Genomic DNA, 15,072 nt, shown 5'->3' with positions numbered 1-15,072 from the left:
GTGTGTGTGTGTGTGTGTGTGTGTGTGTGTGTGTGTGTGTGTGTGTAAAGTATATGTTGTGTGTATCATAAGATGTACGACTGCTACTGTTGGGTTTAGAGCTCCAATATCGATTATTGTCATCGTCCAGTCTTATGTTACTGTCAGATTTAATAGTATTACTAGTTGTGACAATTGAAGAGAGATTATGAGAAATACAAGTTTATGTTATTTGTCCCAACAACTGTTTCACCATTGTGGTTAGTTGGAACCTCTCTACATTGGATGTTCCAAGTGTTATTGGATGCTTAGCTACAACAGACCATCAGGGGCAACATCTTATTGTGTTATGTTACAGAGATCAAATGGCGGGGTGGGGGTGGGGGGATTGTATTGTAAGGAATTATAATGTGTATGGCGGTGGTGTGTAGGTTGTGAAATTAATGAAACAAAACAAATATAAAGAATAGAATAAATTTTTATTTTAATTAAAGTAATTAATCACAGATGTGGGAGAGAGGTGGGGTAGGATGTCAAAGTGGTCATAGCAACAGCATTAAGATGGGAAACTTCATATCATAATGGTGTGGTTGTAACATTGCAGTTTTATGGTTGTCAGTGTTGTAAATGTGGCATTCTAGTGTTACAGAAGTGCTATTGCAGTATTCTTAGCAGTGGTATGGCAGCAGTATTGTAGTGGTATTGTAGCATTACTATAACAGTTTCGTAGTGTTACAGCAGTGGCATTGTAATATCATAGGAGCCTGGCAGCAGTGGTATTGGAGTGTTGCAACAGCAGCACCAGAGTGTCACAGCAGTGTTATTGGAGTGTTGCAGCAGTGGTATCAGAGTGCAATAGCAGAGGTACTGGAGTGTTGTAGCAGCACTATTGGAGCATTGTAGCAGCAGTGGTATTGGAGTGCTGCAGCAGCGGTATTGCAGCGTGGCAGCTGTGCTCCCCACCCCACCAATTATGGAATGCTCAAGATGAGAGGTTCATGGTGTGTTGTTGCTCCCTACTGGTCAGAGATAGGCTGAGAAGGAAGTCACTTCTTGCCACAATACCACACGACCGTCTTCTCCACCAGTGACAAGGTTTCGATTTTGGACGTGGAGTGTCGTCACAGCACCTACAGAAAGAGAATGCAACAATTATTAGCTGATAGTGACAAAGACAACAACAATAATGGTAACTTTTTATGGGAAAGAGGACAGAATAGGGCGAAACAACAACAATCTGTCTATATATATATATATATATATATATATATATATATCAATCTGGTGGACACACTAGTCAAATTGACTACATCCTCGCCAGGAAAAGGGAAAGATGGCTACTTATAAATGCCAAAACCTCCCCAGGTGAAGAATGTCCCCGCAACATACACTAGTAGTTAATGACTTCAGGATCAGCGCTAAATGGATGCTCAGAAGACGACCAGCATGGAGGAGAAGGGTCTAGAAGCTTAAAGATCCTGCAAATGGACAGAGATTTAGAGACGTATTACTCAAAGCTTTTGACGAAATAGAGGGGGATATAGCATCACATGATGTGGAAGACAACTGGGGGTTTCTATGGGACAACTTGTTGAGGGCCACTGACCAGATCTGTGGATGGTGCAAAGTCCCCTCTCGACCCCAAGTAACATAGTGGTGGAACAATGTTGTTGACAGGGCCATTAGGGAAAAGACAAGCCTGGAAGGATGGTGGTAGCAGGGAATTGTATCAGACTGCCTGAAGGGATGCTAGGAGACAGGTTTCTTTAGCCAGAAGGGAAGCAGATAAGAAAATATTTGCCAATGTTCTGCGCCGTGAGGACCAAAGACCTGAGGTATTTTGTGTTGCAAGACAGTGTGTGAGAGAGAATTGTGATGTCATAGGAGAGAAATATGTTCGCATGGATGATGGTTCACTTGCACTAAATGAGGCTGCAAAGAGAGAGGTTTGGAGACGCCACTATGAGAGGTTGCTAAATGAAGAAAATGAATGGAAGAAAGAGAGTCTGCCGAATGCTGAGCCAACAGAGGGACCAGCTATCCGAGTTGACAGTACCTTGGTAGATAAAGCAATTGAGGATATGAAGACAGGGAAAGCCCCCGGCCCATCAGGAATCACCACAGAGATGCTCAAAATATCTGGCAGTGTTGGCTAAAGCCTAGTCACCCACATAGTCAATCAGGTGATACATGAAGGAGTCATATCCAATGACTGATGTAGCAGCACCATAGTCAACTGCTACAAAGGTAAAGGTGATGCATTAGATAGGAATAATTACAGAGGTATCAAGTTATTAGATCAGGTAATGAAAGTCATGGAGAGGGTCATAGCCCAACTAATTAAGGAGAGGGTCAGCCTAGATGAGATGCAAAATACCTAGCCAAAGATAAACCTCTGTACCTGGCTTTTGTTGACATGGAGAAAGCTTTTGACAGGGTCCCCCGATCCCTTATCTGGTGGTCAATGAGGAAACTTGGGATAGAAGAATGGTTAGTGAGAGCTGTGCGAGCCATGTACAGGGTGAGGGTTGGCAACGAGTACAGTGAAGATCATTTTAGCACTTCCCACATATAGACACGGGTGAATGTTCTTGTTGGTACAACCTGTTGGAAGGTTATGTCATGTGCCACAGGCTGTTTGATAGGTTATTTAATGTTATACTCACCATGATGGGCATCTGGTATGTAGTCAACTTGACAGAAGTTGAATGGATCCCACACACAAACACTACCAGCATTAGTACCAAAAATCAGATAACCATCTAAGCGGCCCATACATCTGTAACAGAGAAGAACACATTCAAGTGGAAGGTCATAAACAATACATAGGTCCTTCACCGCCATCAGGAAATATCAATAAATGACAACAGCTGCAGCTCAGTGCATGAGGTCAACGTTTGCACACACATACATTTATGTGTGTATGTGTGTGTGTGTGTGTGTGTGTGAATGTTTACATTTTACATGAAAAAACTGTGAACAGTGATGGCTGTTGAGGTTTCTGTTAGCAAGTCATCTCGTAGCCCTGAAAATAGTTTGAAAACTCTTTTACTAGAAGGAATTTGTGATTAGAAGGGCAGCTAGGTGTAAACCAATGCTTCAATAATACATAATTGTCTAACTCTTGCAAGCATGGAAAAATGAATGCAAAACAAATGGGTGTTTGTGTGTATACATACATATGTATATCCCTCTCTCTCTCTTTGGGAGAGAGGCACAAGCATATACACAGACATATACACACACGGCAGTAACTTCCGCCTACCAAATTCAATCAAAAAGCTTCAGTCGGCTCGGGGCTATAGCAGAAGACACTTGCCCAAGATGCCACGCGGTGGGACTGAACCTGAAACCATGTAATTGGGAAGCAAGCTTCCTAACCACACAGCCATGCCCGTGCCTACTAAATCTATGACCAACAAAGAACACAACTTCCAGTTCTTTCTACTCAAAATTGTCTTTATGCTGGGAGACAAATTCTTCACTTGGGATTCTAACATGACATTTACAATCACTTCGTATTCCTGTTTTCCGATAAGAATAAAATCTATTTTGTTTGTGTATTCACCTGAGTAGTAAGTATTCAGGTGGCCAGAACAGACTGACAAATATACAGAAACACATCAGTTTTTCCATGTTAGTATGGAATGATAGGACAGTTTTTGTAAAGCAGCGTTTTTGCAACTGGATGCCTTCTCTGTTGCAAAATATTTCAGCCACTTCTAACAACATGCAGGGACACAGTGTAACTATTCTGAAACCAGGTCAAACATGCAAAGACAGCATAAAAAAGATGTAAAACTTGACGAGAGTGTTTCTGAACTGTGAAAATGTAGACACAAGACAATTCCAAGAGGAATGATGAAGAGACAAGAGAGAGAGAGAGAGAAATAGTTTCACCTAATTTCATCATCCATCTTTTTACTGAATGTTTCAATTCCAGAATAGGAATCAAGGATCTTGAAGTAACCATCAGATCCACATGTGTATAACTGAGTTTTATCTGCAAAGAAGGGAAAAGAAAAAAAAGATTATTAAACAGAGTTTGACAGAATTTTCTAGATGTTTCTCAAAGTAGTGATCACGTTTACACAACTGTACAGTAACTGTTTTCTAAAATAAGGGGCACTGCCCACAACCCTCACAAACTTATACAGTCTACAGAGGATGTTGATTCCTTTTATAACCATATTCCTGCTAAAACACAGTGTTTGTTTCAAATAATTTTCAAAATACTGAAGACTAGAGATCAATTGCAATCTCCAGATTGGGTTTTTGTGCTTATCTTCACCTAAGGTCATGAATATTGAGTAAAGTGAGTAATAACCGAAAGAGTCCAATCAAGGACACAAGTGGCTGCAATGGGGTTCCTGTGAAAGATCCCAGGGGTAACATCACTTGATAGGGTGCAAGTAATGTTGTGTAAATGGTAAATAATAGAACAATTGAGTAAAAGAGCAAGAAAGTAATAACAACAAACACAACAACATTGATTGGTATACAGAAAAAAAGGGGATGTTTGTATTAAGGAGTTGATTGATGAGTTATGCTAGAGATACAACACACTCTATTCATGATCACTCACTCAATATAGCAAATGACACAAATAACACTCACCTGGACTAATGATCACTGAATTAACACGACCTTGGTGACCTGTTAACACGGTGGAAGAAAAGAATAAAAAGTTTGGTAAATTAAAACACATCTTATAACAACCATACACAGTCATATATTAACTTATACTTGTCCCTTATAATGCTGAATAGCCCTAGCCACCACACCCACCCCTGTGTTTTTCAACCTCTGTCATTAATCCTTTCCCTATCCCTCTTCTCATCCCTCCACCTAGAACCATTTCTCACCTCTCTCTCGCTATCTTCTGCTCTCTCTCAGTTATAGGGGCCACTTTAAACCCTTAACCTAACAGATTATATACAAGGTGATCATCACTAATCATGAAAAAAGAACCCAGAACATTCTGGAAAATGGTTGGCATTAAGGAAGGGAATCCAGAAATCATGTCAAAGCTGGGGCCTGGCACAATCTGCCATTTCATCAGACCCTGGCAAATTGTCCAATGGAAGCCAGACCTTAAATGATGATGATGATGGTGGTAATGTCATACATTGCTATGGCAGCCATTCGATGTCAGACAACATCAGACACTGAAATGCAACACAAACCATATGAACAGCCCAGTGCCTCATCTCCACCTTCTCAGTTGTTTCTCTCAGCTGCAGTTAACACTATTTTGTTGAATATCAGTCTTATATGGTAGTATACCACAAGCAGCCATTCAACCAGAGACAATAATATTGTCAAGTAGATGTGACCACCACAATTGACAAATTGTTACTCTTCAGAAATCTAATCTGATTTAATTGTTTATAAATAACACTTTACTATTGCAAGTAGATATAATCAATAAGACACTTGTTTACTTGAATCTATGCACCATCCCCTCCCCCACACAACACCCTTTCCCCTTCCCAGAATTGCATGTCCCTTCCTCTCATCCAGTTTTATTTCTTCCTTTCTCTAACTATTCCGCTCTCTCTCTCACAACCTTTGACCTTTTTTTCTCTTCTTTCTGATGAAGGTCCAAAATGTTAATACTCTTATTCTTCCCATCAATTCTTTGCCTTTCCTCTGTTTCACAGATGATTCACAGGACACATTTCCCTGGCATCTATGCATCGTATTCCAAGCTAATACTAGAGTTGTTAAAGCTTATCCTGTTCATGTTGTCTTTTTTGTCATTCTTCATTGCATTTACTAATTATAATGGAAGACTAGTGAAGAGAAATAACTCAAGTGGGTCAATGGCACAAAAACTAAATGCTGTGTGCAAAAGCATCCAGAATTAGTTGAAACTTTCCTCTTAGATGGAGGAAGAAAATAAACCCTAGTACCAGTTGTATGCAACTTCCCCTGACAAACGGAGAAAATTTCAAAGAAGTTAGCTGATGAAATCCAATAAAACTGAAACCAAGACATGGTTGTATAAGTTCTCAATTCTATAGACAGATTTTGTGTAAAAAGGCCATTAATTCAATGTTGAATGTGTGAGACATGTTACTTACATCGGTGATGTTTGAGAAGGTAATAGTCATAGAGGTGCCATAACCACACACCACCATCTTTCGTCCCTGTTGCCAATAAAGAACCATCCAACGCAGCAGACATGCAGTACACGCTGGAGTCATGTTCCAATGAACCCTGTCAAAGAACATTAGAAATTCAGTTAGATATGTATTTCTCTTATACACACACATGTATATCTGTGTGAACATGCTGTGCGTGTGTGTGTGTGTGTGTGTGTGTATATATAGAGAGAGAGAGAGAAAGAGAGAGAGTGTTGGAAAAGTTGCATTTTCACATTCCTCACACCAACTTCACTGTACTCTCTATCAATTTTAACATGACATTTAGGAGACAAAAACTGTACAGAAGCTTATCATCCTTTTATGTCCATTCTCCATGCTGGCATGGGTTGGGTGCATCATCATGGTCCAACCTGTCCTTGCTTGGATAAGATGGATGGTCACATCTCAATTGCATTTCATTTTGGGGCAGCATTTCTATGGCTAGATTCCTCTCTTAACACTGTATATATCTGTCAGAGTGGTTTGTCAGTGTGTGTGTGTGTGTGTGTCCTACCGTTATGTCTCACACCGGGATGGTATGATGTGTGAAGACCAGTAGAACAAAGTGCCTTAATTAAAAAGAAGTAAACGTTGGCACCAGGAATGGCATCCAAGCATTGAACACTGCCTCAAGAAGTCTCATCTCACCCCTGCCAGCCTGAAAAAGTGGACATAAAACCTGAACTCTACATTAGGACACACAGACAGAAATAATGAGAAACTGATCAAAGATAGACTTTAATGTGTACATACCAAACAATCTTGGTTAAATAATCGGAAATTCATTGTGCTGGAATAATGCCACACCTACCATAAAAAGAATAATAATAATAATAATAATAATAATAATAATGTAGGCTTGGAATTTTGGTGGGGAGGGGATGGTTGATTTCATCAACACCAATATTTAACTGGTACTTTATTTTATCAAATCTGAAAGGATGAATGACAAATTGATCTCAGCAGAATTTGAACTGAGAACATAAAGCTGAAAAAAAATGCCAGCCAGCATTTTGTTTGGAACAGCAACAATTCTGTCAGCAAACAAATATGGAGATCAAATTTCTGGCAGCCTCAAAATAAGTGAATTATAAAATCACATATTCTACATAAATTCCTCTCCATGTAAAGGCAACGTTACTCATTCAGTGGAATCTTTTTTTCTCCCACAGACATCAGTGTTTTCAATTACACAGCACTTCATCTGTTAGCATCTTTAGGTACAAAACCTTGATGTTCTTTGACATGAGATCTGGGTGCAACTCACATGAATTAAAGCAAACAAATATCAATCCTTTCTACTTTAGGCACAAAATCTGAAATTTTGGGAAGTGGGGGCAGTGGAGGGGGGGTAGTTGAGTACATCAACCCCACCCTCCACCCCGGTGCTCAACTGGTACTTATTTCATGATATGCCTTTTATTGGGGACAGCGAAAACTTTGAGACTGGTACTTGGATGTTAAGTATCATGGAAGACAACCAAGTGGGGACTTTGACAATAGGTTGTCGTCTGCACTTATAGGAATTAGCCTGAACAAGAGAAATGAAGAGATCTGAAAAGTCATCATCATTGTTTAACATCCGCTTTCCATGCTAGCATGAGTTGAACGATTTGACTGAGGACTGGTGAACCAGATGGCTACACCAGGCTCCAATCTGATTTGGCATATATATATATATATATTGAAAGTAGGACTGCTGAGAACTGTATACTTAATATAGGGTACCACAGATCATACAAACCAAACACTGAAAATATCTCCATAGAGCAGGGGAATATTGAAGTGACCCCCAACAGTGATGAGCTGTGAAAGGCAACCTAAGCGAGATTTGAACTCAGAATGTATAGTGATATATCTAAATACTAGAAGGAATTTTGTTGAGGAAAGAAGAGGAATTAGTTAAGCATAGGCATGAACATAAGGAGTTCATCCTCCCAACCATCTGACTCTGGGTTCAATTCCTCTGCACACATCTTATTAAAGTTTTATTTTCTACCAAGCCCTGAGTCAGTGAAAGAAATAGGAAAGAAGTGAGGTGAACTTACCTTGACATCAGAATCCCAGGATGAAGAGATGAGTTTGTTGCCAGACAGCAGTAATGAAGAAACTAAACAAGAGAAAACCACAAATGGTAGAATGTTAAACTTTGACTGTGAAAAAAATATATTTTAGGAATAGTCAGGAAATGATTGATAGTGATGCCAAACTCCCTCAACCACCAAATGGGATGACAACCAGGGCAAAAGCACACACAGGAGTGGTAATGTGAAATCCCAGCACCCTGAGGAAATCAACCAAAGAAGAATCATAAGTAAAGGTGCAAAATCATGGTGGTGTACCAGCATGACTGCAGCCATGTGGCCCGAAACAAATGCACGAATAAAAGTATGCATGCATGCACACACACACAGGCCCAGGTGTGACTGCATAGTTAAGAACCACATGTTTTTAGGTTCAGTTCTACTGTGGAGCACCTTGGGCAAGTGTCTTCCGCTGCAGTTTCAGCCCAAGCAAAGTGGATTTCGAAGACAGAAACTGAAAGAAGCCTGTTTGTGTGATCATCATCATCATCATCATCACCATTTAACATCAATTTCCCATGCTGCTGGCAATGGCTGGACCACATGAACACACACACACACACACACACACACACACACACACACACACACACACACACACACACACACACAGATTAGAGGCAGAAGTAATGTGAGGTAGATGCTAAGATATGCAGAGAGACAGGCAGGGTGTGTTATTCACTTACCAGCATCTTCATGAGCAAAGAGTGTGTCAAGAATACGGCCATATTCAATGCTGTAGAAATATCTGAGAGAGAAAGCCAAAAGCATTATTACTACAGCTGTTGTTAGTGGTGGTGGTTGGGGGTTGGGGGTGGAGGTGGTGTGTAACTCCCTGATCAGTCAGGACAATCAAAGACATGCTGCTTTGTTGTTTAACCCCAGGTCAATCTCGATCAAGTAGAAATATGATCAAAGACACTCCAATTGTGACCACTCTATTTGTTTATGATTATGTGGCACACTATGTAGCACTTCTAATGTAGTCCTTCCTTTTAAAAGAAGTGTGATCCAAAGGACATTTGGCTGCTATTTTTAACAGGTCAAGAAATAAGAAAAAGATGTGCTACCAGTGATTGAGCCTGCTTTCGCATTCCTTACTCTCTGCGTGTGTGTGTGCGTGTGTTGTATATTGCTTGCTGATGTTGTTCTAGTGGAAGGGGGAGGGGAAAGGGGGGGAGTACTTTCGTGAATGTTTTACTAAGTTTGTTATTTTGGCACCAAATTTCTGGGTGAATCCTGTAAATGCAGCAGTAATAGTGGTGCTACTCATCTATGGAGGAGGTCGGCAAGAGGAATTTATAGGTTCAAGGCAGTGGCTCTCAACTAGGGTCCAAGGGTCCAAGCAAGAAAAATAGTAAGCTAGGAATCCACATTAGTATTCTAAGGGTCGATGAAAACATTTTGCTTTCCAATGTATTTACGGCCAGAAACGGGTTTCTTTTTCTCAGGTTTTACAGAGTTGAACCTAAACAAGTGAATATGTGAAAAACAAAATAAGAATTTTGAAATATCTACAAAAACTAGTTTTTAAACAGTGAATGGCTATGGGGGGTCCACCAAAAAGGAATAGTAACCAAAGGGGTTCAGAGGTAAATTAATAACTCCTGATTTAAGATAATACACAAACACATGAAGGGAGAGAGAGAGAGAGAGAGAGAAAGAGAGGTGGGGGTGGGGGGATTGTTATTGAGAGTGAAAGACTAGTAAAAAAAGAAGACCAGAATGAATAGTTACTTACATACTGTTGTCCCAGGAACTAACAATTACCATTTTACTGTCATTGACTGGAATGCATTTGGACAGAGTCTAACAGAAGATGAAATAGAAAATAAATTTAGACATTGTGGCTGTGTGGTAAGAAGTTTTGGGTGTGTGACACCTTGGTCATGCAACTGTTTACATCCATACGTATCACATGACTAAACCAATGCAGTCTTGCACACTGCATCTAATTACTCTTATGTGCAATGTCAGTGTACATGTGCACTCTGTTGCACATGCACACTGACATTGCAGATCCAGCAGAGCATACTAGCTTCATTCTTCTCCAGCCTCCACACGGAAAAGATGTTAGAATATGGATTATGATGATGATGTGTGTCTGGATGTTATACGGGTACATACAGGTGTAAACACACACACATACACACATGTATGTATATTATTTGTGTATCATGCACACCTATATATGTACAAATACACACACACACACACACACAACACGGAGAATACATATATAAACAACAACAACAACAACAACTTACCATATTAGAAAGGTTGATACTTCTAGCTTGATGTTTCTCTTTCACTGAATACATTTTGAAATGGACGTCTGAAAGGGTGAAGAGAGGTTACTGAGACAAGAACAGTGGCACGGTAGTGAAAGAGAAAGAGAATGAGTGAGAGGGAGGCAGAGCAGAGAGGGAGAGAGTGTGTGAGAGACGAAGAAGAGAAATATTTACCTTTGGAAGTAGAGAAAATATGTTTACCGTCTGGTGAGAGGTGGACATCAAGTATACAACTGGAAGAATATTGGAGAAATGGCATGAAAATATGTATATGTAGATGTATCTGTGTGTGTGTGTGTGTGAATACACACACACAAGATTTACATATAACACAATGTTGCCAAGCAAATCTATAGAGAGATTCTATAATACATTATAGCAATGGAACAGGATACTGTTAGTATACCAGTAATTAATGTATAACAACTATGTCCAGTTAACACAGTATCTGCCAAACTTCTTGTGTTTGTCTTGTTTGCTATGACACTCTTTCTCATTTTTCTGAGGTCTCAATAAAAATTTGTCCATGTTTAAATCTAAAACAAAAAATCGATTAAAATTAACATAAAATAATTTATCTAAATTATGAATAAATCAAAAATGAAAAACTACCAGGACTATTAAATAATTTACTTACAGACAATCCCGGTTTAAATGCAGAAATGTAATATATTGTAGCAAAACTGCTGTTCATCATATAATTTATATTTACTGTATTTTATGATTTAATTAATTAATTCATATTTATGCTCAAAATTTGCAAATATTCTTGGATCATAGTTTCCTGAAAATCCCGAATATATTTTTCGTGGTACTCCAGGAATCTCTTGCAGTACCCCACTGTGCCACAGCACACAGTTTGGCAGACACTGAGTTAACACCAGGGGCAGTGTGTTCAGTCATTGCTGTCAATACTAGAAAAGTTGACAAACTTACTCTTTGTGTAAAGAATGAGACAGTATTGGCTGTAGTGTCTGCCAATCCTTCCTCTGGCTGCTGTTGGTACCACTGTATGGACCTAAAAGACAGTAAAAGACACAAGAATATATTCTGACATCTCAAAGCTTCTCACACACACACACACACACACACACACACACGAATACAAGCACACACATATACATGGACACACGCATACATATACACAAGCGCACACATATTCACGAATGTATACACATACATATACACGAACACACACACACACACATATACATGAACACATACAAACAGACACACACATGAACACACATACACAAACACACACGTACATATACATTGTCTATGTTTATATCTTCCTCTCCTTCACACACCTATCCACGCTTAGAACCCCACACAACACCCAGCACATCATTATGATTCCCTCCTACCCCTACTGTGACAATCTCTGCTCCAATCAAGTACTAAGCTACCTATGCTCTCCCCCTGTACCTACTTCTTGTGGTCCTAACATGATGATACACATGCATATACAGAGACATAGTTAACCACAGGCAATTACATACACACACACACACACACACACACACTCATACAAGATCCTGATGAAAAAAAACATTGTCTGATGATGTTAACTCACTTGAAGTTTCTCCAAATGATGCAGCTTCATTTGACCTTTGACCAAATGGGGCCAAACGTACATCTTTAGGGCTCGGCAGCATCGAATAGGGGTTATCAATATGGTAGCGTCGAGGGTGGGGCTCAGTGAAAAGTTGTTTTGGTGTTTGGCCAAATTCCATGATCTGTGTCTCATAACTGTTTCTTTCATTGAGGTCATCGATGCTGAAGAAGGGTCAAGAGGACAAATGATGAGGGTTAGAGAGAGAGAGAGAGAGAGAGAGAGAGATAGAGAGAGAGAGAAGGAGACAGAACAAGAGAGAGACAGAGAGAGAGAGAGAGAAGGAGACAAAACAAGAGAGAGACAGAGAGAGAGAAATAAAAACATGCAGATTAAAACATCAAATATAATGATGTGTGCATGCATTATATATACCACACCCACACCCACCCACCCAAGAGCTAAGTGAAGAGTGATTAATAATGAGTGATTAATAATGAGTGATTAATAATGAGTGATTAATAATGAGTGATTAATAGTGCAGTCTGTAAAGATATCAGTAAAATATGAAGTAGAAAAACAACTCACTTTTCCACATTGACTGAGCCTTCGTAGGTGAGGTAATAAAATACTGTGGAGAAAGAAAGCAAGATAGAATTTGTATTGAGAGACAAAGATGACAGAAGAGGGTTCAAATCATGGGAGAAGTACCAAAACATTATGGAATAGGTTTGGAGGTGGTGATGGGTAATTCACGTTATGGGAGAGAGAGACTACAAGAATAAAAGGTAAATTAATTTAGCCCTTTTGATACCAACTCGGTTGAAAACGGTTCTGGCTCTGTAGTACAAATGTCTGGTTTTCAAAAGTTCTGGATTAAAATCTTCCACCAAACCTCATTAACAATTTATGTTCCTAACACTAGATTAATGATAACGAAGTTATTTTACTAAATTCTTTGTCATATCTAAAATTAAATGAAAGAAACACAAAGCATCTCAACAACAGAAATATGGTAACAAAAGGGTTAAAATGTTCATCATCATCATCATCATTGTTACAATTATTATCATGATCTTCATCCTTGCCATCATCATTATCATAATCATTAACACCACATTCATCATCATCATCATCTGCTACAAACAACTATGTTGGCATTTATAAGAATCCTCCCTGTTGCCCACCACCACCACCACCACCATCGAACACTTACCATTATCAGCAGCCTCAGCTTCGTAACCGACCTGTTTATAACCAAATATCAAATCGATCCAAAGATGAAGATGTCGGGAAACCCAGTCACACTCCAATGCACTCCGCATCTTTGCAATGAAATCTTTTGGACCTAAACCATAAAAAAAAAACAATCTCAATGCAATTCTATTTCAATACAGTTTTCCTAAAATCAACAAATAATAATGATATTCCTTTTTACTAAAGGCACAAAGTGTGAAATTTTGGGGTGGGGAGCTAGTTAATTACATTGACCCAAGTGTGTCACTGGTCCTTAATTTATCAATCTCATCATCACCATTGTTCTAATGTTCACTCTTCCATATTTGCACAACCCCCAACAATATTTACTGAGGTGCATTTCTACATCTAAATGCTCCCCACCTTTTCTGTCACAGATCCTCACCAGTTTTCAAGTGGGAACATATTTCTCCAGGGGCCAGGTGTGTTTCTAAAGAAGAACGGAAACAAGGGACCCCACTTATATGACAGGAACACTCACATTTCTTGTGTCGTGTGAGGACAAGGAGACAAACACACACACCCATATCATCATTTAATGTCTGTTTTCCATGCTGGTATGGTTTGGCTGGTTTGAACTGGAGCTGGTGAGGCTGGAGAGCTGTCCAGGCTCCAAGTCTCTGGTCTTGAGCACTTTATATATGGCACTGGCATGGGTGCTTTATTTGTAGCACCAACACGTGTGCTTTATATGTGCTTTATAGTGCACCAGCACTATATAAACACACACACACACACGTGCATGCATGCGTGCACAATGGGTTTTTTCACAGTTTCCACTTCCCTAATCACCCTCACAAACTATTAAGGGTCAATGTGGGTGGTGACAGTAAAGATTTAACCAGTATCCTGTGCAGAGGGATTGAACCTAGAACCACATCATTGCAACAACACAGCCATGTCTGCATTCATTATGATTATATAATAATGATTAGGACCAGTTATAAGGGGTGGATTGTAGAGTTGATCCAATCAACTGCAGTTTATTACAGGAACCTATTCTACTACCACCCCTGGATATGAGAAGCAAAATCAACCTTGATTGGATTTGATCTCAAAATGTAAAGTGAGAAAGATTGCCAGGTACTTCTCTGATGCTGATAGGTTGCTTTGATGCATGAATTATAATAAATTATAATAAATTAGATTCAATTGTTAGGTAGAATGTAATGAGGCACAAATAACGAATAAAGAAATAATTAGAAGCAGGAAGAAACCATTTGCCCAGGGAGGCAGTTCCACATCACTGACTGCTCTTCCATTCTGTCGAACACCAAAGTTGATATTCTGTGAAAAGAAGAAGAAGAAGAAGAAGAATACTTACAAGAGAGTGAAACAGAATGACAGAGAAATAATTATTTCAACTGTTACAAATAGGGAATGACATAATAGATAATGTACTCCTAGATAGGAATTGCCTGAATATCAGATGGAATGGTCATTGTTGGAATGTCTGAGTCACCAAACACCCCAACCCCCAAAATAGACTCATTATATATAGATGCATGTTATGCACACATGCACATACATCATCATCATCATCATCATCATCGTTTAACGTCCGCTTTCCATGCTAGCATGGGTTGGACGATTTGACTGAGGACTGGTGAAACCGGATGGCAACACCAGGCTCCAGTCTGATTTGGCAGAGTTTCTACAGCTGGATGCCCTTCCTAACGCCAACCACTCAGAGAGTGTAGTGGGTGCTTTTACGTGTCACCCGCACGAAAACGGCCACGCTCGAAATGGTGTCTTTT

At 39.5% G+C, this 15,072-nt stretch overlaps 1 protein-coding gene across 1 annotated transcript in view; it reads right to left on the bottom strand.

Annotated features, from left to right (window-relative positions):
* Nucleotides 1–439: 439 nt before the first annotated feature.
* LOC106879877 (protein FAN-like) overlaps nt 440–15,072 on the bottom strand; it is a 38,741-nt gene continuing 24,108 nt past the window's right edge. Inside the window, exons 16-31 of the mRNA XM_014929601.2 lie at nt 14,533–14,602; nt 13,275–13,406; nt 12,647–12,689; nt 12,080–12,282; nt 11,440–11,521; nt 10,678–10,736; nt 10,480–10,547; nt 9,954–10,021; nt 8,899–8,960; nt 8,177–8,238; nt 6,882–6,935; nt 6,066–6,201; nt 4,597–4,635; nt 3,880–3,982; nt 2,646–2,758; nt 440–1,109 (exon numbers count right to left, since the gene is read on the bottom strand). Coding sequence (XP_014785087.2) covers nt 1,003–1,109; nt 2,646–2,758; nt 3,880–3,982; nt 4,597–4,635; nt 6,066–6,201; nt 6,882–6,935; nt 8,177–8,238; nt 8,899–8,960; nt 9,954–10,021; nt 10,480–10,547; nt 10,678–10,736; nt 11,440–11,521; nt 12,080–12,282; nt 12,647–12,689; nt 13,275–13,406; nt 14,533–14,602 — 1,401 coding nt within the window. The 3' untranslated portion in view covers nt 440–1,002. The remainder of the gene's footprint in view (nt 1,110–2,645; nt 2,759–3,879; nt 3,983–4,596; nt 4,636–6,065; nt 6,202–6,881; nt 6,936–8,176; nt 8,239–8,898; nt 8,961–9,953; nt 10,022–10,479; nt 10,548–10,677; nt 10,737–11,439; nt 11,522–12,079; nt 12,283–12,646; nt 12,690–13,274; nt 13,407–14,532; nt 14,603–15,072) is intronic.

Source organism: Octopus bimaculoides, chromosome 20 (genome assembly GCF_001194135.2).
Source record: "Octopus bimaculoides isolate UCB-OBI-ISO-001 chromosome 20, ASM119413v2, whole genome shotgun sequence".
Classification (NCBI taxonomy): domain Eukaryota; kingdom Metazoa; phylum Mollusca; class Cephalopoda; order Octopoda; family Octopodidae; genus Octopus; species Octopus bimaculoides.
Note: the sequence above shows the minus strand (reverse complement) of the source record. Positions and strands in the feature narration are given on the sequence as shown.